Below are 23,197 nucleotides of genomic sequence, written 5' to 3'. Positions count from 1 at the left end.
AGCACTCTGCAAATGTACCCAGAGAGCTATATTCTCATATTCTCTCTATTAAATTGTTATATTATTTTCTGAGAAAACTGAGAAATTAAAGAATAAATAGGATTAAAATAAATAGCTTAATATAAGTCATTACTCAGTGTCAGTGAATTGCTGACTTAAAAAAAAAAAAAGAATAAGAATTAAAAACATTAATAGATAGCATCATGTCTAAATCACACCAAGCAACATTTTCTGCAATATATATGTAAAAAAGTTTTCATAATGGCACATATTACAGCATATACACCGATACTGATATGCCTCGATAATATCCATCAACCGGTATATCTGTCGGGCTCTAATTTGGAATAATGAAAGAGCACTTTTAAGCATTTTATGGTGAAAAGTTACATATTATACCTTTAAATCTGCAGACACTAATACAGAATGCCTATACCTTTTCCACAAACATTACCTGGAATAATTGTTTTTAAATGTCAATATATGTATCAATTTGTCTTTAAAATAGTGTTATTTATAATTGCCAGGTGAGTTGTGGAGGTTTGGTCCACACACACATAATCTCTGTGGATGCAAAAGAAGCATCAATAATATCTCATTCTTAATTGTACATACAGGTTTAGTGAGAAGGCAGTTAGTTTGGAGTTTCGACTGAAGTGGCACAGTCACACCCTTGTTAGCGGGCAGTGGGACTGTCACCTCGCAGAGCATCAAGCCACCCAGTGAAGCGGAAGCTGGAACAGCGTGTACCAAAACAACACCACGGCATTGACAGTTAGAGCAGACACTTGGCTTCTGTTCTGTATGGGTTGCTGTTGTGGACACTGAGTGGACAAACCGATTAACTGTCAGCACACGACCTAAAATCCCATCCCACGCACGGCCGATGCTAACCCCGGTTTAAGCTCAGAACAGCTGCAGGAAAGCGTCCTGCTTTTAAAGGAAATCAAGCAATGTGGAACAAAAAAAAAATCATAGTTTGACTGTTTTCTTTATGAAAAAACGTGTACATTTAAAGTTACAAGTTAGGCAATAACAGGCATGTTAATATCAAACTACTGTAACAGGATTTTGTGATGGAGTGAAACACAGTTAGACATTTAGTTGACACTGCTGCCCCCAGCTGTTCAAATGAAGTAACAGCAACACCCTTGAACAAACACACCAATAATAACTACAGGCTTTTACTCAATCTAAGAACAAAACAATCCAATATAACGTGGTATCATTACTGATGTTTATCCAGTTTAAACAAGCCTGACTGACACACAGTTTAATGTCCACTGGCCAAACCATCCTGAGTGGACTTCAGCTGCTCTCTGAGCCGGGCTAGCTGTCTCTCCATTTGGTAGACTTCTTCAGACATTTGCCTGAGTAAACACAGTTTAGCACACAGTTTAATAAGTAATAATTAAAATAATGATAATAATCCATTTTATTTATAAGCGCCTTTCAAAACACCCAAGGTCACTGTACAACAAAACATAAAATCATTTACCGTAAGTAGTAAGTGGGACATTATTGCACTTAGAGCATTTAATTTCCAAATGGCCTCTTAAATTACAATTACAACAAATGGAAAGCAGTAGGAAAGAGTTGGGGATCATTAATGATAAACCCTTGGGTGATACTGTAAATGTTTTTCTTGTCTTGTTAATATATAAAATGTATTCTAAAAACAGCAAAAATATAACATCCTTATTTTATAGCTTTTAGGTGGGGATCATGTCAGTTTGCTATTTTAATTTTTATATATTAAAGGGAGGCTTTGGCTGTGAAATGGGTCGTTTTTTTTTTTTTTTTTTTCCTTTTTCAAAGATTTTATGCAAACAGAATCTGAACACTAGTAAAAAATTAAACTGACATGTAATATGCAATCCTATTCATATTTTTTCACAAAGTAACACACGTACAAGCAATATAACAGCAGTGTTAAAGTAAAGAAAACATAAATAACGGAAACATTTTTTTTTAAAAATCAATAACTTAAAAAGGTAAAGAAGAGAAAAGAAAACTGAGTTTCTGTCTCTGAAATGGGCCAGCACTGATACCATATTTTTTTATATTCCAATTGGCTAATATTAAATAACAATTTGGCCTATATGGATTTTGTTTTGTTTTTATTGTTATTTATTCCCCTTTTGTGCCAATGAAATGTTTATAAAAAAAACTTAATTCATGAGCATTTCATTAGATTATCTTTATATGAGCATAACTTCAATTATATTACCTTTTTGATACATTATTTGGCCCCAAAACATAATTTTTATGAAACACATAACAAATATGAATGTAAAAGTGATTATAAAACATACATAGGGTTTCTTTTTTGTGATATTCACACAAGTCAGACTGCTTATAATCTGTGACTGTCATCTTATTTGACGGTAAGATGACAGTCAACAAGGCTAATATTGGTTGATACTGATGTTTGGCTGATAAATTGGTACATCCTTAGATTGTTTTATATAAATTTATAATAAGCATCTAGAAATAGCCTCGATGGTGTTGTATTTGCATTGATTTGTACCTGTGGACAGCCTGGGCCTTGCTCAGTTGGCAGGCGAGGCGCTTGAGAATGGCTTCATAGCGTCTGTTCTGGATCTGAAAGAGTGGAAACAAACAAACAAGATGCAGTTTGTTGATTTTTCATCAGGGTTAAAACAGGAGCTAAAGTTATCTTGGGCATAAGTCCTGATATGCATGTGTACACTGCAAAAAGCCGTCCCTCAAAAAGAAGGAAAAAAAGTAAAAAAAATTAGGTGTATTTTGCTTAAAAATAGCTAAATTATCTGCCAATGGAACAAGAAAATTTGGCTTGTCATTTGACTTTCCAAAACAAGTAAAAATATCCAATCTTAACAAACCCAAAAATACCTTAGAATTAGTGTATTCTAACTAATAAGTGATTTTTTTTTTATTGTTGTTGTTAAATGTTTAAATATCAAGTGTCAATTTACAGTTATGTGCCAATGTACTAGTTAATTACATTCACACTACACAACAATACACACTTCCATTGATAATAAAACAATTGATTCCATCTGGCTGCTTGTTTTAAGTATGTGAAGAGGTAAAATTATATCAAAGTTATGATTTCTTAGTTGTGCTTGAAATAAGAAATTATTACTTTGAAATAGCAGTTTTATACTTAAGTAAGTGTTGATGAAACAGCTTTGTAACTTTTAATATTCTAGTTTCAAGCATGTATTTACTCAGTAAAGGTCATAAAATCTCAGTAACAAGCTGTAATATCTTATTTAGATAATTAAGGACCAAAGCACTCAAAACAAGTGAAACAGTCGAACATAAAAGATGCTGACTAAGAAGAATTTATCAGACAAAAAATAAGCATGTATCCCCTTGATCTAAGATATTTAATCTGACTTAGATTTCACTTTTTGAAGGGCTAAAATCGATTTTGCCAAGAAGTGACTAATTCCAGCTTTGCAAATGTGAATATTTTCTGTTTTTTGTACTCTTCTGTGACAGCAGACATAGAATATCTTTGTGTTCTGTACTGGTGGTTGCTTTGAGTTCACACAGATCATTAATCTGCAGATTTACAAATGGTGAAAGTACTGTTTTGTTGCAGCCTTAGTAAATAAATTCACCTCTTTTCTTTGCCATACCTCTATGTCTTTCCTTATCTTGGCTTGAGTCTCTAACTCTTTCTGCACTTGCTCTCTTTTCTTCGCTATAGTCTCACTCATCACAGAGATCTCCTCCGTTATAGTGCCAATCTTAGATTAATAGAAAAAAGAAAGATTAGAATAATAACAAACACGAGATGTGGTGTGTAAAATGTTTCTTCACCATTGCCCTGTGCACTGGGTTTCCATTTGGATACTCTAAATCTTCTTTCATCTCCTTTTTCTTCTGTGTCAGCATCCTAACCAGCGCCCTCTTCTCCTCCAGCTCTTTATAGGCCTCCGTCTGGCTCGCCGCATGCACAACAGCCGCTCTGTGACCCTCCATCTTGTTGATATAAGTTTTGAACTTTACCAATGCCAGACAAGCGTTCTCGTCCACCTCGTTTATATTCATCTGTAGCCCTGTGTTTTCCTTTCTGATGTAGGAACAGTCATCATGCAGGACTTTTATCTGCTGCTCCAGGTGCTCCATCTCGCCCTCCAGCATCAGGAATTCCCTCACGCTAGATCTCAGCTCCAGCTCTGATGTCGCACCTTTTTTCTCAATCTCTGAAAGAGTGGCCTGGAAAAGGTGGCAAAACAGGAAAATATCCAAATCAATGGCCAAGGCCTTTGAAATAAGCAGGTATAGGGACAATCTCAATAGAACCAGCATATGTGTTATAGCATAATACTGTTATACAGTCATGGAAACATTGTTATACCACCCTTGTTTTCTTCAATTTTTTGTTCATTTTAATGCTTGGTACAACTAAAGGTACATTTGTTTGGACAAATATAATGATAACAACAAAATTTGCTCATAAGAGTTTAATTTCTTGATAATAAGCAAAATCATTATCAAGAAAACCATGGAAAATGTCTAGATATCAGCTCTCAAATCAAACTCTTATGAGTTATTTTTGTTATCATTATATTTGTCCAAACAAAACAAAACCAACTACCTTGGCATTAAAATGAACAAGAAATTTAGAAAACAAGGGTGGTATAATATTTTTTTTCCCATGAATGTACCTACACACACAACCTAAACGGTTACTGCCACTTTTAATATGCAATGTGGACTCTGCTATAAAGTGCACAGGAAATTGCATTATGAACATGTAATAAGTAATAACTTACTATAAAGTGTAGAGCTCAACAATATTATTCTTTATACATACAATGTAATATATTGTCAACCAATTCTGGACTTGAACATTGAAAATATAAAGAATAAACCAAACTAGAAAAAATATCTAAATAAACATCATACTGTATATTCAGTATCAGTCAATTGGGGACCATTTAATTGAACAATAAAAAGCAAAGCCTTAAGCCTATGGTGGACTCACTATTACTATAGTGATTATTACTACTATTACCACTATTATCACTATTACTACTATATATTACCTAATACTATAATAACTACAGTGGTGGAAAGTAACTAAGTACTTTTACTCAAGTACTGTACTTAAGTACAATTTTGAGGTACTTGTACTTTACTTGAGTATTTCCATTTTATGTCACTTTATACTTCTACTTCACTACATTTTGAGGCAAATATTGTACTTTTTACTCCACTACATTTAGCTGACAGCTTTAGTTACTTTTCACTCGAGGTTTAACATAAAAAACACAATAAATTTAGGTGATTAGACACTTTTTTAAATAAACCTCATAACAGAATATTAAATAGTCAATATGAGCCCTACCTTGAGAAAATTAAAACGCTGTATACATAAATGCATCAATTATAATAATATAATATGATATTTGGAATATATAAAACAATCTAAGTGGCTCCATTCTGCATAACAAGTACTTTTACTTTTGATACTTTAAGTACATTTTGATGCTGATACTTTTGTACTTTCACTTAAGTACATTTTGAATGCAGGACTTTTACTTGTAGTGGAGTAATTTCACAGTGTGGTATTAGTACTTTTACTTAAGTAAGAGATCTGAATACTTCTTCCACCTCTGAATAACTATTAGGGATAAACATGGACCTGCAGGGACTGGAGTGTCTTCTGTTTCTCCTTCAGGACTTCAGTCTGGGCAAAGCCGTGTTGGCTCACATCCTCCACCGCCTTGCTTAATGAAAACTCTGGCTTCTCCTGCATTCCTAATGGACGTTAAATAAAAGTACATTGACGTTTCTGTATAAATGTGTAATATAGGAGGTCAGCATTCGCATTTATAAAGCATGAGTTGGCAGCCATCTTTTAGTTTTGGACACGTTTGAACCATTAGCCTGTGTGCCTTGAACACATTACTGTATGTAAATGAGCCAATCCATAGCTAACAGGGTTATATTTACAGTAGCAAGGAAGATAATGACGAGTTAAAACTTCAAAACAAGTCTAAAATGAGCTAAAATTATGCTGGCTAATAATGCTAACAAAGTCATGCTAAATTAGCTTAAATTAATTGACGTCATTGCGTCGAAAAGAAAATTGTTTTTTGTTTTCATGTTTAACTCATATGTTTAAATATAGTATATAATATAGTTAATACACATATTACCATCTTCCCTTGTTGAAAAGGTTGACATTTTTATATCAATATGTCAACGACTGACGGTTTGTTTGCGTTAAAGTGTTAAATAGCCCGCCTTTTAAAATCACACTAAATTAGCTTATATGCTAATGAATGTAGTGAAATTAAAAATAAAGGGGCTGTCACTGTCCGCGTTATAAGAGTTGTTTAAACAACTGAGCCTATTAGAAACAATTTAATTTAACAAATGAACAGTTATTTTAACTTTGCTGACCAATTATTACATGGATAAATAACTAGATATTAGTTTTCTGATTATACATCTGTGTCTAACTGCCGATAGAGATACTACAGTTCCCAGAATTCCTTTCTTCTCCTTGACCGCCTTTCTCAGAACTACATCCGGGTTATTTTACCAGCCGGCAGCTAGCTCGAGTGGGAATGACAGTTGTTGTAAACACGTGAATTTTTACTTCTTTTTTTTCTTTCTTTTTTTTTTTTAAATTAATTAATTAATTTATTTTTATTATTATTATTTTATTATTATTTAGTTAAACTCAGGAATGTGTAAAGTCCCGGTCCACACTCCATATCAGTAGGTGGCGGTAATACACCAAAAAGTTGTTTGTCAACCGCCATAAAACAACACAAAGAAGAAGAAGAAGAAGAAGAAGAAGAAGAAGAAGAATTTTTACTTTACTAATTACTCTTTAGTGGTGAAATGCTTCTCAGCAGCTGGTGTCGGCTGTGCTCTGTGTGTAGCCGTGTAGTTTGCAGCAGCAGAGGGAGGAGAGCAGGATGGAGGACACTAACAGGACACATGGATCTGAAACACACTAACACACAGGTTCAGCACTGGGCTGCAGCAGCACCGAGGCGCCTGTGTCACAGTGATCTGGGAGACTTGTACAAGGCTGAGTGTGTCCAGAGGTATCTTCAGCAGCTCATGGAGGAGCACAGAGACATCAGCAAGAAGTTACAGCATGCATACATCAGCGAGTCAGACAGAAAAGTGCTTCAGAAGAAGCACACAGAGCTGCAGCCTGTGGCTAATGTGTTTGAGAGTATAGAACAAGCCCTGAAAGACCTTGAGGAAATCCTTGCACTCCTACACAGTGAGTGTTTTTGTTTTCTATTTCTATCAGTGTCAATTACAATATAAATATTTTTGTGTGTGTTTGACATTGGAAATTAAAGTATGAAGGTAATAAAAACGTACTATTATGACTTTATACTGTATATGGGTGAATGACATGATCTAACACAGTGTCAGTTAATGTAACCAGTATTTTTTTTTCATAAAAATCTGCTTGTATACAGGAAAATAGATGTGAACTAAAATGAGAAAAAAATACAATACATGTTTACATTGCAACGTTATGGTATATAACAAATTTTACATAATTTGTCTAAACTTTAGAAAAAAATGGATGTTTTAAGAATATGTCAGATATGTTCTGCTCAATATTGATGAAATGTGTAAATGTAGAAATTATCAGAAATGTTTTTTTTAAATGAAGTAATTATATGTATAAGTCCACTTAAATACACTATAGGTGGATAAAGTATTTTATATTTATCTTTTTTTTTGTGGTTACACCATTTGACATCTTGTCAATCCTTATTTGTCACTGACCCATGTGTATAAATGATTCAGTTCCATAAAGAGGCTTTACATTAGTTTCTCTTGTTGTTTAGAAGTCCATGAAAAGTCTGACAAAGTCTTGAGATCTTTAGTTTATGGTTATGGTCTGTATTAGATGTCTTTCAAGTAAATAAAGGTATTATAGCCTGTATTATTAAGCACAGCTGGGTTTGTTAAAATACCTTCATTACACATAGATATAAAAATATCTCTGTTACCATGCCTCCCTTCTGTTTGCAGGTTCAGCTGGTACTAAAGATGAAGATGAACAAATGACCCAACTCTTGAAAGAGGAAGAAGAAAATATCTCCTGCAAGATTTTGGCCTTAAGAAAAGATGTAAGAACTCAAAGGTGTGACCAAATACAAAATGTGTTCTCGACCAGTTAATGAGTGAATCTTATTGTTTCCAGTTGGTCAAAGCTCTTGTGCCCACCGACCCTCTGGACTCCAGTAATATCATGCTGGAGGTTGTATCAGGACGAACAACAGGAGGTAGGAAGGAACATTTTAAATAACTATTGACTCATGCTGCATCAACAACATCCAGCATGTTTTCTGAATATCGTCACCCTGTTAAAATAATCGCCTAACTCATTTTTCAAGTTTTGCAGGAAACACAAAAAACGTCACCAAATAAAAAAAACAAAAAATTCATTTTTTTGAACATGCCTTTGTGACTTAAGCAAGATATGGTAACACTTTATTTTGAAGGTGTCTACATAAGAGTCACACAAGCCTGTCAGAAGCATGACATGACAAGTATCATGAACATTAATGTTACTTCAAAGTGTCATTAATGTTCATGACACATCCCATGTCATGTTTATGACACGCTCATGTCACTCTTATGTAGACACCTTCAAAATAAAGTGTTAAAAATTGCTTAAATTGCTTGCTTAAATCACAAAGGCATGTTCAAAAAATTGCCTAAGTCACATTTTATTTTGACTTAGGCATAATAAATCCGCTCAATTCACACACTTGACATAGGCCATTATCTTAAAGGGGTAAAATCACATGATCTGATCAACTGAGGATGTAGGCGATTTTACCATAGGTGGCAATGAGGAGATGATTTAGGCAAAAAATACAATTTTGACAAAAAATGACTTAGGCGATTATTTTAACAGTGTGATTGATGTGTGTGTGTGTGTGTGTGTGTGTGTGTGTGTGTGGTGTTTCAGGTGACATATGTCAGCAGTTCACCAAAGAGATGTTTGACATGTACCAAGGTTTCGCTTTTTACAAGAATTGGGATTTTGAGGTCTTGAACTACGCTCCTGCAGATTATGGTAAGTCATATTTTTCTACGCATTTCTGTATCATCAGTGAAGCTCAACACGTATTATAACGATATAACAAGTTTGAAGTGACTGTGTCTCTCAGGTGGTCTGCACCATGCGGCAGTGAGGATAGCTGGTGAGGATGTGTACAGACATCTGAAGCATGAAGGAGGAACACACCGGGTGCAGAGGATCCCAGAGGTGGGCCTCTCCTCCAGGATGCAGCGGATCCACACAGGAACCATGACCGTCATTATCCTGCCTCAGCCAGTAGAGGTACACTAGTCACATAACCTTTTTTTCTCACTGTCTGACCTAAATCAGACTAAAATGTATCTGTTAATCTGTGTGAGGTCAGTTAGGATTACCAAAATGGTTTATATTTGCCAGAAAAAAGAGAGAATTTCTAAAGAATTACTTTCTTCTTAAACAATTTGGGAAAGCCCAGATGATGATGTCATGGCTTTGGAAGCTTTTGATTGGTTAGTTCCAACTGACCTGGGAACAACTGCATTCTCTTCCTCAGCATCCTGAGAATGGAACAATCTACAGAAAAAGCTTCAACTAGAAAGTCTGATATGAATCAATGAATTTAAAGCTACCATCAAGACTGTGGTGATAGACACGTGCTTGTTTTTCTTAATAAGGCTCATTATGTTCTAATGTGTTATATTGCACTTGTTTTATTGTAAAAAAAAAAAATCTCTAGAAAATTATCTCTCTCATTATTCTGGCATTTAGCAAATAGAAATAATTTCGGTAATCCTAACCGACCTAAAACAGGAAAAGATTAGTCTGATTTAAGATCAGACAGTGAGGAAAAAAAGGTTGTCTTTTTATACAGTGTATGTACATTTCTGGTTTCAACTTATTTTCAACGGATTTTGTGTCTACAGTTTGACGTCCAAATTGATCCAAAGGATCTCAGGATCGACACATTTAGATCTAGTGGACCTGGGGGCCAAGGCGTCAACACCACGGACAGCGCGGTGCGCATCGTTCATCTTCCCACAGGTAAAACACGCCAAGTCAAGTCAAAATTATTTCTATAGCGCATTTACAGACGGCTGAGCCGCACCAAAGTGCTAAAAGTGCACATAAAATACAGAATTGACAAAGGTGAAAGAAATAAATGCCTTTTGCCTTTTCATTACTAACAATGGTTAAAAAAAAAAAATACAAAAAAAATACAACAAACTTTTTCACACTGAGATGCTGACAATATTACGAACATGAGATAAGACTATAAAAAAAGGCTTTTTCAAAATAATGAGTTAATATCTCAACATAATGAATAACTTTTTCAAAATAAAGTTACTTTCTCAAATAATGAAACTTTTTCAAAATAATGAGTTAATATCTCAAAATGAAAAACTTTTTCAAAATAATAGTTAATATCTTGAAATAATGATAAACCTTTTCAAAATAAAGTTACTTTATCGAAAATGAAACTTTTTCAAATAATGAGAAACTTTCAAAAATATAATTTTTTGTAATAATAAAAGTTTTTAGAAATAATAATTTAGTATTTCAAAATAATGGATTTTCTGAAAATGATGAGACTATGAAAGATGTCATTCTTTTGAATTTTTCATTATTTCAGGATACTCTCTCGTTATTTCAAGATTTTCTGATAAATGACTCACAAATCTGAAATTTGTTTCCATCAATGGTAAAAAGTGCAAAAAGTGAACATAAAATACAGAATTGACAAAGGTGAAAGAAACAAAAACAAAACAAAACAAATAAAAAATTAAAGGACAGTTCTACTCCACTTTTATTTTTCTTTAATCAGCTGTTCTCATGCCTAACGTGTCCTCCCAACAGGCATAACGGCTGAGTGTCAGGAGGGTCGCTCTCAGCTGAAAAACAGAGACACCGCTATGAGCATGCTGAGAGCCCGCATGTACCAGAGCATGATGGGTAAAGTGACGGAGCAGAGGGATGCATCGCGGAGGCAGCAGGTGAGTGGACTTCACACTTTTTTTTTTTTAAAATAGTACAAAATCTCAAACTAACACACTCAACATTGAAAATATAAAGAATGAATTAAACTAAAAAAATATCTAAATAAATTGTATTTAATTGAGGAATAAATAAAAATTAGATAAAGAGCTTAATATACATCAGTACCATATGTTTAGTATCGGTCAATTTCTGATTTTTTCAATAAAGTATAAATAAAAATAAAAGAAATAGATAAATAACCCTTAGTATCATAAGTTCAGTATCAGTCAGATAGGGATCATTGAATTAAAGAATTTAAAAAATAATTTATAAATAAACACAAGTACTGTAGATTTAATATCACTGATAATTTAAATAAACAATAAATAAAGATAAAATAAATAGCTAAATAAACACAAGTACTGTAGATTCAGTATTGCCGATAATTTAAATAAACAATAAATAAAAATAGAAAAAATGGCTAAATAAAAATAATTACTGTAAATCTGTCCACAAAATATGTATGCTTTCCATGCAGTGGTGCAGTGTGTACATAATAACGATGAACTATTTCTTAAATTTTTATGAAAAATCTGCAGAAAATGGAATAATGGAAAAAATGAACAGCTGTAATTATGTCACATTATGGCTAATTTTAGAAAAAGACAAATTAATGAATTTAAACAGAGAGAAGAAGAAATAAACACAACAAAACAAATTAAAGGAAAATATGCTGTTTGTTGACTGGTTGAGTTCATCTGAATGTTTTCAACTATGGTGAATCACAATACATTTTTTGCAGTAAAATCAATTTGTCCTTCTGTCTAAATTCTTGTCTTTGCTCCAGGTGGGAACACGCTCCGGGTCGGAGCGGATTCGAACCTACAACTTCAGCCAGGATCGAGTCACAGACCACAGGACCGGATATGTTACGAGAGATATTAAGGTAGAATATTAACCCTTTGATGCACAACATGTAAACACCTTCTAATGCACAACATGGGTCAAAAATGACCCGCATTCATTTCCCATGTTATTTCATGTTGGTTGTGTGTTTGGATATATTTTTCTAATATTACAACAGATCATTATATCCATTTTTCCTTTCATACTTTATGAAGAAACATAACATTGTGCATTAGAAGCATAGTGATACAAAAAGTGATACACTAAATTAACAATTTGAGTATATGTGTAACGGTTTGTCTTATTTTTAAGGTTTAACTTTAAAATAGTTGTTAGAACCACCAGATTACATTGGAAAATCACATATTTTAACATTTGAGACTTTTAGACCCTATTAGACCCAAAATATAATTAGGATAGTTAATATTTGTATCTTCTTCGTCAGATTTTAAATTGGTGATTGGTGACTTAGTGACCCTTTGATGCACAATATATACACACCTTCTAATGCACAACATGGGTCAAAAATGACCTTGTGCATTACATTTACATTTCCTCATTTAGCAGACGCTTTTATCCAAAGCGACTTACAGGAAAAAGGGGAACAAGCGCAGTGATAAAAAAAAGGTTTTTTATTCAAAAAGTAAGAAATTAAAACAAAAAATTAGAATGTATGTTGATCAAAAACAAGTTATTTGAGGATAACCTGCAATGATGAAATTAATTTATTGCAAAGGTATAGAATATAAAAACTTAGTCGGGTCACTTTAGACCCATGTTGTGCATCAAAGGGTTAAGGGAGTGTCTCCAAATTCTGCATAAGAAAACGTACTCTTAAATTTACAAAATGATCAAAACTGTCTTTTTACCTTTTTTTTTTGTTAAAAAATTAATGTCATACATGTTCTGCTCTGTGTTTAGGAGTTCATGAGAGGAGGAGAGGCTCTGCATGATCTTATCTCTGATGTGCTTGAACATGCAGAGCGGGAGGCTCTTCTGCAGCTGGCGGAGAGCAGCAGCGTGCGATGAGTCTGACACATTCAGTACAAACATAATGTAGTAGGGCTGGGCGATATGGACCAAAAGTCATATCCCGATATATTTAGGCTGAATATCGATATGTGTGAGAGCAAATGATCAGTCAAAGTCAAAGCCAAATATGACATATCACAAGTAGTTTTATTGAAACTGTTTATTTAACCCATTTAAGCCGGGAAAGCATTATCGCATTTCTACCATTAAAATCAATTATTTAGTAGGCGTTGACACTTCTGTTGAATTTCCAGAAAAACTTCAGGTTTTATTTTGAAATCGCCCAGAGGTTTTAAAGGCATTTTTTCCAGGCGCTTTAGGCCTAAATGGGTTAAGTGAACATAAATACTATATACTTTTGTTTCCCTTTTAAATCCAAGCTCCATAAAGTGCATATTTGAATAAAAAAAATCTTAAATAGAAATATCCTGTGAAATAAAATAGGCCAATCTTTTTCTGAAATAAATATGTATATGAGAAAAAAATAATGAACATTACAAAAGAACTAAATATGATAAACCCTAGTAAGGGCAGCATTTATATATATAGAATATATCGATATATGCGATATGGTCTAATTCCATATCACATTTAAAAAGATATATCTATATATCGCCCTGCCCTAGTAAGCATTAATTAATTAAGATTAAGATTTCCTTTACAAACCCTAGTAAGGGCAGCATTTATATATAAAGGAAGAAAAAAAAAATTAAACTATATCAATATATGCCATATGGTCTAATTCCATATCACATTTAAAAATATATTGGTATATTTTTTATATTAATATATCGCCCAGCCCTATTATGTAATCCAGTATATGCATTTTATGCAATAGATTGTAATATTAATGTATGCTTGTGCAATAGTCACATTGCAAATGATGCAATGTAAGACAAATGGCACTCACTCAAAATGAAGAGTTTTTTATATTTAAATAAAATATTAAATTATCATTTTGTGTCATGGTTATTCACTAAATTACACAACATTTTTTTTTTAATTATCAATATTTTAGGTTTATTTGCTTATCAAAGTTGTAAGATTTAGCCAAAACAAGCTATTGTAAGTAAAAAATTGCACCATATCTACAAACATGTTCATAATATACACAGAAATACCAGCATCAAAATGCATAACAGCCCCACTCAGATTGGTATATATATTTATTTTCCAAATATATTATTGGGTTATTATTATTATTATTGATGCATTTATGTAAGCAGCGTTTTAATTTTCTCAAGGTAGGGCTCATTTTAACTTCTTAATATACTGTTATGAGATTTAATTAAAAAAGTAAAATGTCTAATCACTTTAAATTGATCATATTTTTCATGTTACATTTTGACCTGAAAAGTAAATAAAGCTAAATGTAGTGTAATGTAGTATACAGTAAAAAGTGCAATATTTGCTTCAAAATTTAATTAAGTAGAAGTACAAAGTTGCATAAAATGGAAATACTCAAGTACAATTACCTCAACATTGTACCCAAGTACACTACTTATATTTACTCAAGTAGTCCTATAAGCAGTCTATCTTGACTCAAAATGGTGGCAGTGTTTTTGCACATTTTAGCCAATATAAGCAAAATCTAATGTATAAATTTCATTCTTTCCCATATTTTACATTTTTAAAATTGAGTAAATATAAATATACTTACATTTACTCAAATACTGTACTGTACTACTTACTTATATATACTGCTAAAGCTAAATATATTTCAATATCAGTTTTTTGTGTGGATTTTAGGTATTTGTGGTGTTTTTAAGTCACATTTAAAATCTTTTTCCTGGCCATTTGTAACACCAAGTTCTCTAAATAAGTGTTAGCTGGAATTGAAACTTCTAATACAGACTGGTGAAGCTGATTGAATGTAAAAAGAAATGAGGTGTTAATTGTCGGTAAATATCCTTCATGGCTCTTTGCCAGTCAGGGTGCGGTGAAGTTACCTATCAGCTTTACACAGTCACACCATGCGTGTGTGTGTGTGTTCGTGTGCGTGTGTGTGCGAGTGCGTGTGCGTGTGTGTGTGTGTGTGCCAGCTGTCACATTTTGCTCACGTTATGTTTTCACTCTGGACAATCATTATTTATTGAGCTCACATCTTTAATCACTTCTATACACACTGCCTTATATCATATTTAAGTATGAGTCAAATATTCCAATGTTTCTAAAAGGATGCCTTTTCATTACTTACAATGGTACAAAAAAAAATACAAAGAAAATACAACAAACTTTTTCACACTGAGATTCTGACAATATTCCAGACATGAGATAAGACTATAAAAAAAGGCTTTTTCAAAATGAGTAAATATCTCAACATAATGAATAACTATTTCAAAATAATGAGTTAATATCTTGAAATAATGAAAAACCTTTTCAAAATAAAGTTACTTTCTCGAAAATGAAACTTTTTGAATATAATGAGAAACTTTTTAAAAATGAATTCTCAAAATAACTTTTTCAAAATAATGAAAAACTTTCAAAATAATTAATATCTAAAAAATAATGAAACTTTTTCAAAATAATGAGTTAATATCTCAAAATGAAAAACGTTTTCAAAATAATAGTTAATATCTTGAAATAATGATAAACCTTTTCAAAATAAAGTTACTTTATCGAAAATGAAACTTTTTCAAATAATGAGAAAAATATTTTTGTAATAATAAAAGTTTTTAGAAATAATAATTTAGTATTTCAAAATAATGGATTTTCTGAAAATGATGAGACTATGAAAGATGTCATTATTTTGAGTTTTTCATTATTTCAGGATACTCACTCATTATTTCAAGATTTTTTCTGATAAATGACTCACAAATCTGAAATTAGTTTCCATCAATGGTAAAAAAAAATGTATGGTAAAAAAAAAAAATCATCTTTTTTTTCCTACTAAGAATGTTGTACATTTTTGTTAAAAAAACAAATCAAAATGGTGCATCAATATATCAAAAGTTCCTGGAAAGAGTTTGTATTTGCTGCATGAAGTTTGTTCTGAGTCAGTCGTCGTTGTCTCTCTGTCGGAGGCTCCTGGATTTGCCGTTCTGCGTCTTGTTTTTCCTGAATGAAGCCGGTCCGCCTTCCTCTCCGAGGGAAGTGATGATGCGCTCTCTGAACTTGGGCTTGGGCTCTGGCGGCAGATCTGTCGGAGCGCTGGCGGCGCTGCCCTCCACCTGAGGCAGCTGTAAGTCCACATTAGCACTGGAGAGAGAAGAGAAAGAAACGGTAAGAGTCTTTTTAGTCTCTATCAGTGTCTGTAGGTTACATATAGGCCTGTCACCATAATTACTATATCGACTTATTGTTCGATATATAAAGATGGACACGACTGTTTTTTTCTGGATTCAATATATTGTCGTTTACATGCGTGACTTTGTGTGTGTGTGTTGTGTTTAACCCTCGAGGCACCTTAGGGACCAAATGTGTAGATTCTGCAAATTTTATGTTTTTGATTCTCAATATTTCGGTCAGTTTAAAGGCTAATTGTATGAAACTTGGCCAGGTTTTGTTTTTTATTATTATTTGAATTTTAAAAAATCCAAAATTCCTCTTTTGCAAGGTGTATAGAATAGGAGATACGCATAACACTCACACTTTGACCCTTAAGGCCTGTTTTGGTCCCATTGACTCCCATTATAAACACATATTTTTGATACACTGTAATCCTGACATAATGTAATGCTTTTCCCATGAATACCTATTAAATCTAAGCCTCTCCCTTCAAAATACATGGAAAATATTCAAATTCATTTTTCAAAATATTTACGTAGGACGTGTTGCGGCATTGCACTGTTTCCGATCGGACGCCTTTTAGGGGAGCTCCGCCCCATTGTGTGATAGACCTACACCTGGTCAGTATCACAATTCACTCTGGATTTCCACCCTGACTCATCTCATCTGTGAGTCTATTTAGCCTACCTATCTTTAGGAGTTTTAAAGTGGCTACAAGGTTCGATTTTCCAATAATATCCCAATAGTTTCCAGCGAATAACAATGTTCAATGTGTATGTGCTGGATGGTGGTGACCTTATGAAAAGTAAGTGTTTTATGGAGTTGCAGACATTGTTGTGGTCTGCATAGCAACAATATATGAAACACAATAGTTATCAATCAATCTCCACATTCCACAACACACCTAATAACCCTTACTCACATTATTCATATCCATCGGTTTGTGCTGCATGTAAACTTATTCCCTCCTATATCTGTGTCTGTATATATGTCTAACCATGTTGAATGATTAAGTTTCTTTTTCTTAAAATAACTATTTCTGTGTCTCTTTATATCTTAATGTACATCCAATATACACTTTGTATATTAACACTACGTAAGAGTATTACACCTCATTGTACATCCCACTTTCACACACAACCTCATTTAGCCATAATTGAAAAATCTACTTAATCTCCCACTATATGAATACATACTTCCTACTGGCACTGCACTAGTATCATCAAAATGACTCACTATGGGTCCTCCTCTTCCTGGATCTCTTCCCAGGCCCCGTATGGATTGATGGTTTTGGGCCTTTTGGCTTTTGTCGTCACTGGTGCCGCCTCTTTCTTCTCTTCAGGTTCAGCTGCTAGGCTTTGGACCTCCTCTTCTTTTTTCACCTCACCTGTCTCCTCTTTAGGAGCATCATCACTCACTTTATCCTCTCCCTCTTTCTCCGTTGGCTCCGATTCTGCTTTCCTTTTCTGAAACCAAGCAGGAAAACTGTGACTCTCAACCAAGGTTATTATAGTTAACGAAAACTAACGAAATAACGAAAACTAGAATTGAAAAAACATTTTCGTTAACTGAAATAAAAATAAAAACTGGAGTTTTTAAAAAAACGATAACTAACTGAAACTGTATTTTGTGGTTACAAAACTAACTAAAACTAACTAAAATTATAGTGAAAATGTCCTTAGTTTTCGTTTTTGTCCACTTTTTTCATTCATAATTTAGTGTTTCTATTTGAACATGCAACACATGGTAAATATGTTTACTGAGACTTGGATGTCTACACTCCAACCAAAATTCAAAACACCCTGAACTGTAAGAGTTAATAACCTTATTGGGGCTGAGATGGATAAACCAAAGGAAATAAAGGCAAAATTTATTATGACCACTTTGAATGTCGCACCCAACATATAGCCCATTGCAAAAAAACTAAAACTAATAAAAACTAAACTAAAACTAAGCATTTTCAAAAAATAAAAACTAAACTAAAACTATCAAACTCACTCTAAAAACTAACTAAAACTAACTGAATTTGAAAACAAATTCTTTAAAACTAACAACGAAATTAAAACTAAAACTAATGAAAAATCCAAAACTATTATAACCTTGCTCTCAACAAGCAGATGTTTAATTTCTTTACTGATTCTCATTTGATAGCAGGATGCCTCACCCTGAAGCTGATCTTTGGGGCTTTGGACTGCTGGCTGCCTTGTTCAGGGACTTGAGCCTCCTGAGACGCCGTGGCCCCGTCGGAGCTCTCCTCTCCTCCTGAGGGCGGCTCCGGCTGAGGGGCCGATGGCTCCTCCTGACTCTCTGGCTCTGCGTTGGACCCAGAAGCAGATGCTTCGATCGAGGGAAAGTCTGCTGGCTTCTCCCAGCTGGTCTCTGCCAGGTGAGGGAGATAGAGATAGAGTCATTGTCTACAAATATTCACATAAAAAATAAAAATTGTGCAATTTGCTTTTTCTTGAACTAACAAAAACATTTTTTTAAACTAACATTTTTAACCTATTGAGACTTTGAATTTCCTTTAAACGTTTTCCTCAAACATGCAAAATATTTTCTTTTCCATATAACACAACATCATAAATCTGCTGGTATGAAGTTTTCATGCAGCAATAACAGACCCACTAGTGGAACCTGCATATCATTTTTACTATATCTGCTATTTTTGTGCAATTTGTTGCTCAGGTTGTTTATCTTCGACACGTATACATTAGGCTTTTACGTTAAAAAAATTGTTTTTTTAAATCACACCGATGATGTAGAGGACTCAAAAACTTGGTTTTATAGGTTTAAAGACTAAATATGTGCTAAAATACCATTCTGAATTTAGTACTTCTGGAAAAATCTTTGTTTGATTTTGAATAAACAATTTTTAGCTCCTTTTGTTACCGTTTCTAACTGAAGCGTTTGTCACACACGATGCCTTCAGGAACCGTTGGAAAGTCAAAACTCCAAGGACGATGCCTCCTGTTTTTAAAGTCTCTTTCTATGATAAATGGTCTAATTTTGGTGATTTAAAAAAAATTTAAAATTACGCAAAATTGATCCCAAAAAAAATCCCAATTTTATATTTTTTGCTAGTTTACTTTAAATTAACTTTTCTGATAACTACGTTAATGAACAACAAATACTCAGTTTAATTTTTGGTGTTTGTGATGCTTTGTATACACATAATGGGAAGCATTTTGGTACACTATAAACGACACTGCTTTTATGATCTATTTATATGAAAAGTTTCTGAATTTTGGAAACAGAGGCTGGAAACAAATATTTTCCCATTTGATGTAGACCTGGAAATGACTAAAAATCCACTTTCATACTTTTATATACTGCAGAGAAACCCTATAAAATAATTTAAAAATAAAAGTGGTATTAAAGTTCACTTCAGATGCAGAAAGAAATAACCCACCTCCAGTCTCTGAGTTGTAGTAATACGTGTAACCCTCAGGACTGACTGCTTCCATCCACGGACAGCCTGAAGAGCTCTAAAGACAAACACAATATTAAATGCACATTATCAGCAACAAACTGAGTGTCAAATAAATTGAATATCCTAAAAATGCACAGAAAAGTGAAAAGAAATGAACCTCTGTCTGTGCAGGCTGGGCAGAGGCCGAGTTTTCTCCCTGGAAGTTGGCTGGTTTTTCCCATGTAGATTCTGTAGTTTAAATACAAAGACACCAGTCAGTTTGACCACAAAGCATTAAAATATTGTGGGGCTGCGTTAGGGCTGGGCGATATATCGAAATATTTTGTAATGTGATATGAGATTAGACCATATCGCATATATCAATATAGTTTTAATTTGCGCTGTGATCCTTGCTCCAGGCAAGCTGCGGCTTTTATTTAAGATATTTTTTTATTTAAATGTGCACTTTATGGACCTTTGACTTTAAAAAAAAAAAAGGTCTTGTTGTTATGCAGTATTTATGTTCACTTAAATAAACGGTTTCAATAAAATTACTTGTGACATGTCATATTTGGCTTTGACTGAACATTTGCGATAAAAATATCAGGATATATATCGTATACCGATATTCAGCCTAAATATATCGGGATATGACTTTTGGTCCATATCGCCCAGCCCTAGGCTGCGTTGGTGCAGAGAACGACCCACCTCCAGTTATTGTGTTGTAATAGTACACGTGTCCATCATCTGACTGTCCTTCAACCCAAACCTGGGCCTCTGATTGGCCGCGCGGCTGCTTGTTTGCTTTCCCTTTCTTTTGCTGTTTTTTGGTCTGATGTTTAGCCTGTGGTTTAACCTGTGGTTGTGGCTTCGGCTGTGTTGGTAGGGCTGGTAAACCTAACACAAAAAAACACAATGTAAAGTTAGCAAGAGAAAAACCCTGATCAGCACACATGTTACACATTATTTCAATAAAATGTCAGCAAAATGACCTGCTGCCTCTCGTTCCATCCTCTTCAGATCTTCCTGATATGCTTTCATCGCAGCCTCCTCCATTGCTGCAAAGTCTTTAGACATACGTTCCTCCTGCTTCGCCTTGTCAATGCTCTTCTTTTTAATCTGCAGAGAAAGAGAAAATTAGGATGAGTGGCAGCAGCTAGTAGCCAATAAGAAGAGCGCTTTGGGGCAAGCGAGTTAGAGCTGGACCTTATCTCTCTTGCCAGTCCTGAAGATGGTGCCAAGAAATACAGGTTTTTCTTGGCTGTTAGTGTTCATGTTTATGTGTCACAGTGAAGCCTCACTGAGGAATATAAATAATGTCTGTGTACTTGCAATGCAAATCTATGAGCAAATCTTGGTTTTGTGGATCAATAAAGTGAAAATATATCATCTTTTTTCTGATCTTTAGGGTTTTATGAAGCTGGGGTGAACCCTTTCCAATATTTTCTGATTTAATATAAAATAATTGTAAGTTGCAGCCCTAGTTACTTAAAATCCAGTGATACAACTATTAATTTCAATATATGGCACCTGAAATAAAACCTTTTCTCAGCTTAACCCGTAAGAACCCATGGTGACACCCGTGTAACAAACACTTTAAATCTTCTATAATCTCCCATATTCAGCTTTATGCTTCACATTAACTCATTAAATCCCTAAGTGACGTATACTCAACACCCTGGTGTGGTGGTCATGTGACTTTGACAAGAAGTGACCAAAATGTGTGTGTGACTGGAAACAGAAATGTGAAAAAAAGTAGCTAATTTCAAAAAGCTTATTGATTGTTACGAGGCTAAGTTTAAACCCATTTAACAATTCTAATCCGTTAATAGGGAGCTGAACAAATTAAAGTCACAATTTTGATATGTTATGGAGATGCAAACAAAAAGGCAAAAGCCGAAAATGGGTCTAGTTTTTTTAATTTTAAAATAAGAAATCATAAACAACACAAATACTATAAACGCCCAATGTATCGTATATGTCACATTACAGATCTTTGACATTTAGGGGTAGATTTTTTTTTTTATAACATAAATGTGCTCTATGTGGTCCACTTGGTCTGTGCTACATCTCCCATAATTTTCCTTTAAGGATAACTGGGTCTGGGTTCTTATGGGTTCATTTATTTCACATCATGTACTAAATCAGAATTTAGCAGCATTTTACTCAATTCTGATACAATTCTTTCTTGAGAAAAAGAAAAAAAGTTCATACCTCAGTAATTTTTGCAGCCACATTTTCTTTGTGATTCTTTCCTCTTTCGTGGAACTCAACGCTCTGCAGAACAAAACAAACGTGAGTAAAACACTCATAATATATTTGGATATGAAGTGCATGCTTTGGCCTACTCACAGGCTTATTGTCCGCTATCCAGCACTTGCAGTACTGACAGAATTTCCTAGGTTGTGACTTCCAGTAGTCCGCCCTGAGAACACAAAACGATCATTAGCTAGTAAAACATTTCTGAATTAGATACTTTAGCTTTGACAGCTAACACGGCTAACTGGGGTGATATTTAACTTTAAATGATAATAATAGTCTTCACTTAACATTCGTAACAACTCTCTGAGTGGCACTTATTACTTACATTTGAAGTATTGGTGTTGGAAATACGACAAATTAATTTAAAACGAACCAAACAAGAAGATAAAGGTTTCCCACATTTCAAGAATGACAACACGGTCCGTTTGTGATGATGTCATCGACAGGCGCCGAATTATTTTATTTTATAATAAGGCCGAGGGTTGTGAATGGCGCCTATACTTTAAGGAAATATGAAATATTTATTTATTTATTTATTTATTATTATTTATTCCGCCGAGACAACAGCTCCGGAAGTTTTTCCTTCAAAATAAGATGACAAGAGGAACTTATATCCAGACCATTATAATTCAGGCCATTCAATGAAATAGGTTACATTGATATCTTAGATATAATATGGCCAGCAACCCTTATTTTTGTATTTTGTTTGCACTAATATTGTAGCTTGATCACTCGGACGTATAGTCATCATGCACATATTGATAAAGCCACAATTTTGTGAATAATCACGCTTCCCATATGGTCTAGCGGTTAGGATTCCTGGTTTTCACCCAGGCGGCCCGGGTTCGACTCCCGGTATGGGAACTTTCCTTTTAATTGATCTATTTCTCACCAAGATTACGTTATGTACGTATATTAGATACCATAGACTGCATAAGTTAAACACATATATCCACATGCAACATTCTCGTTCGTCCAAATGTGATACTACATGAAAATGTGAACAAAAAATAGATATCTAAATATGACAAATAAAAAAAAAGAAGAACTTTTGCTCAGATCTTAAATATAAACACAGCAGTGCATAGCTGTATACATATATATACATACATATGAAACGATTTTTGTATATTTTTAAACTTTAATTATATTATTTTTGTTTATTCAAATGAAATAACTAAGTGTTATACGTGGGATTATATACAAATGGATCAGTTACAGATGAAGAGCCAGGGGGAGTTATCAGAATATACAAAAAGACTGCAAAGCATAAAGGTGCATCTCAATAAACTAGAATATCATTGAAAAGGTTATTCATGTCAGTAATTGAATTAAAAAATTGGAAA

At 33.8% G+C, this 23,197-nt stretch overlaps 3 protein-coding genes and 1 non-coding gene across 5 annotated transcripts; 2 read left to right on the top strand and 2 right to left on the bottom strand.

Moving 5' to 3' along the window:
* Positions 1-447: 447 nt before the first annotated feature.
* On the bottom strand, positions 448-6,472 carry LOC131962763 (coiled-coil domain-containing protein 122-like). Its single transcript, XM_059327823.1, has 6 exons — positions 6,165-6,472; positions 5,648-5,763; positions 3,817-4,215; positions 3,633-3,743; positions 2,531-2,604; positions 448-1,370 (listed from the first exon to the last, which is right to left on the bottom strand). Exons 1-6 carry the CDS (start codon positions 6,190-6,192, stop codon positions 1,274-1,276), a joined length of 825 nt encoding a protein of 274 aa, XP_059183806.1. The 5' UTR covers positions 6,193-6,472; the 3' UTR covers positions 448-1,273.
* Positions 6,473-6,517: 45 nt separating this feature from the next.
* On the top strand, positions 6,518-13,900 carry mtrf1 (mitochondrial translational release factor 1). 2 transcript variants are annotated; one of them, XM_059328030.1, is made up of 10 exons: positions 6,518-6,598; positions 6,821-7,252; positions 8,023-8,120; positions 8,195-8,276; positions 8,969-9,076; positions 9,171-9,343; positions 9,964-10,081; positions 10,895-11,031; positions 11,862-11,960; positions 12,842-13,900. In XM_059328030.1, exons 2-10 carry the CDS (start codon positions 6,859-6,861, stop codon positions 12,947-12,949), a joined length of 1,317 nt encoding a protein of 438 aa, XP_059184013.1. In that variant the 5' UTR covers positions 6,518-6,598; positions 6,821-6,858; the 3' UTR covers positions 12,950-13,900. The 2 variants fall into 2 exon arrangements, with proteins under 2 accessions (XP_059184013.1, XP_059184014.1); XM_059328031.1 differs by lacking the exon at positions 6,518-6,598 and having other exon boundaries at positions 6,635-7,252.
* A 1,966-nt stretch (positions 13,901-15,866) lies between these two features.
* Positions 15,867-22,366, bottom strand: wbp4 (WW domain binding protein 4). Its single transcript, XM_059328092.1, has 10 exons — positions 22,177-22,366; positions 21,942-22,014; positions 21,804-21,866; positions 20,582-20,708; positions 20,298-20,486; positions 19,768-19,838; positions 19,590-19,665; positions 18,345-18,559; positions 17,417-17,646; positions 15,867-16,150 (listed from the first exon to the last, which is right to left on the bottom strand). Coding segments are annotated over exons 1-10 (1,248 nt in total). The 5' UTR covers positions 22,179-22,366; the 3' UTR covers positions 15,867-15,948.
* A 277-nt stretch (positions 22,367-22,643) lies between these two features.
* trnae-uuc (transfer RNA glutamic acid (anticodon UUC)) lies at positions 22,644-22,715 on the top strand. The gene has a single exon. It is a non-coding gene; the product is annotated as a tRNA-Glu (tRNA).
* Positions 22,716-23,197: the final 482 nt, after the last annotated feature.

Source organism: Centropristis striata, chromosome 24, assembly GCF_030273125.1.
Source record: "Centropristis striata isolate RG_2023a ecotype Rhode Island chromosome 24, C.striata_1.0, whole genome shotgun sequence".
Taxonomy (NCBI): domain Eukaryota; kingdom Metazoa; phylum Chordata; class Actinopteri; order Perciformes; family Serranidae; genus Centropristis; species Centropristis striata.
The sequence above is the reverse complement of the archived record's forward strand: the minus strand, read 5'-3'. Positions and strand labels throughout refer to the sequence as shown.

Excerpts from the sequence above, each read along its gene's own strand:
- LOC131962763 (XM_059327823.1), bottom strand. The coding sequence starts at position 6,192 with ATGTCAACCTTTTCAACAAGGGAAGATG. Across the intron at positions 5,764-6,164 it reads CTTTTCAACAAGGGAAGATG|GAATGCAGGAGAAGCCAGAG; the intron begins GTAATATGTGTA and ends AACGTCCATTAG. Across the intron at positions 2,605-3,632 it reads AGATAAGGAAAGACATAGAG|ATCCAGAACAGACGCTATGA; the intron begins GTATGGCAAAGA and ends CCACTCTTTCAG.
- wbp4 (XM_059328092.1), bottom strand. Across the intron at positions 20,709-21,803 it reads TGGCTGCAAAAATTACTGAG|ATTAAAAAGAAGAGCATTGA; the intron begins GTATGAACTTTT and ends CTTTCTCTGCAG. Across the intron at positions 17,647-18,344 it reads CCCCAAAGATCAGCTTCAGG|AAAAGGAAAGCAGAATCGGA; the intron begins GTGAGGCATCCT and ends GCTTGGTTTCAG.
- mtrf1 (XM_059328030.1), top strand. The coding sequence starts at position 6,859 with ATGCTTCTCAGCAGCTGGTGTCGGCTGTGCTCTGTGTGTAGCCGTGTA. Across the intron at positions 10,082-10,894 it reads CATCGTTCATCTTCCCACAG|GCATAACGGCTGAGTGTCAG; the intron begins GTAAAACACGCC and ends TCCTCCCAACAG. Across the intron at positions 11,961-12,841 it reads ATGTTACGAGAGATATTAAG|GAGTTCATGAGAGGAGGAGA; the intron begins GTAGAATATTAA and ends CTCTGTGTTTAG.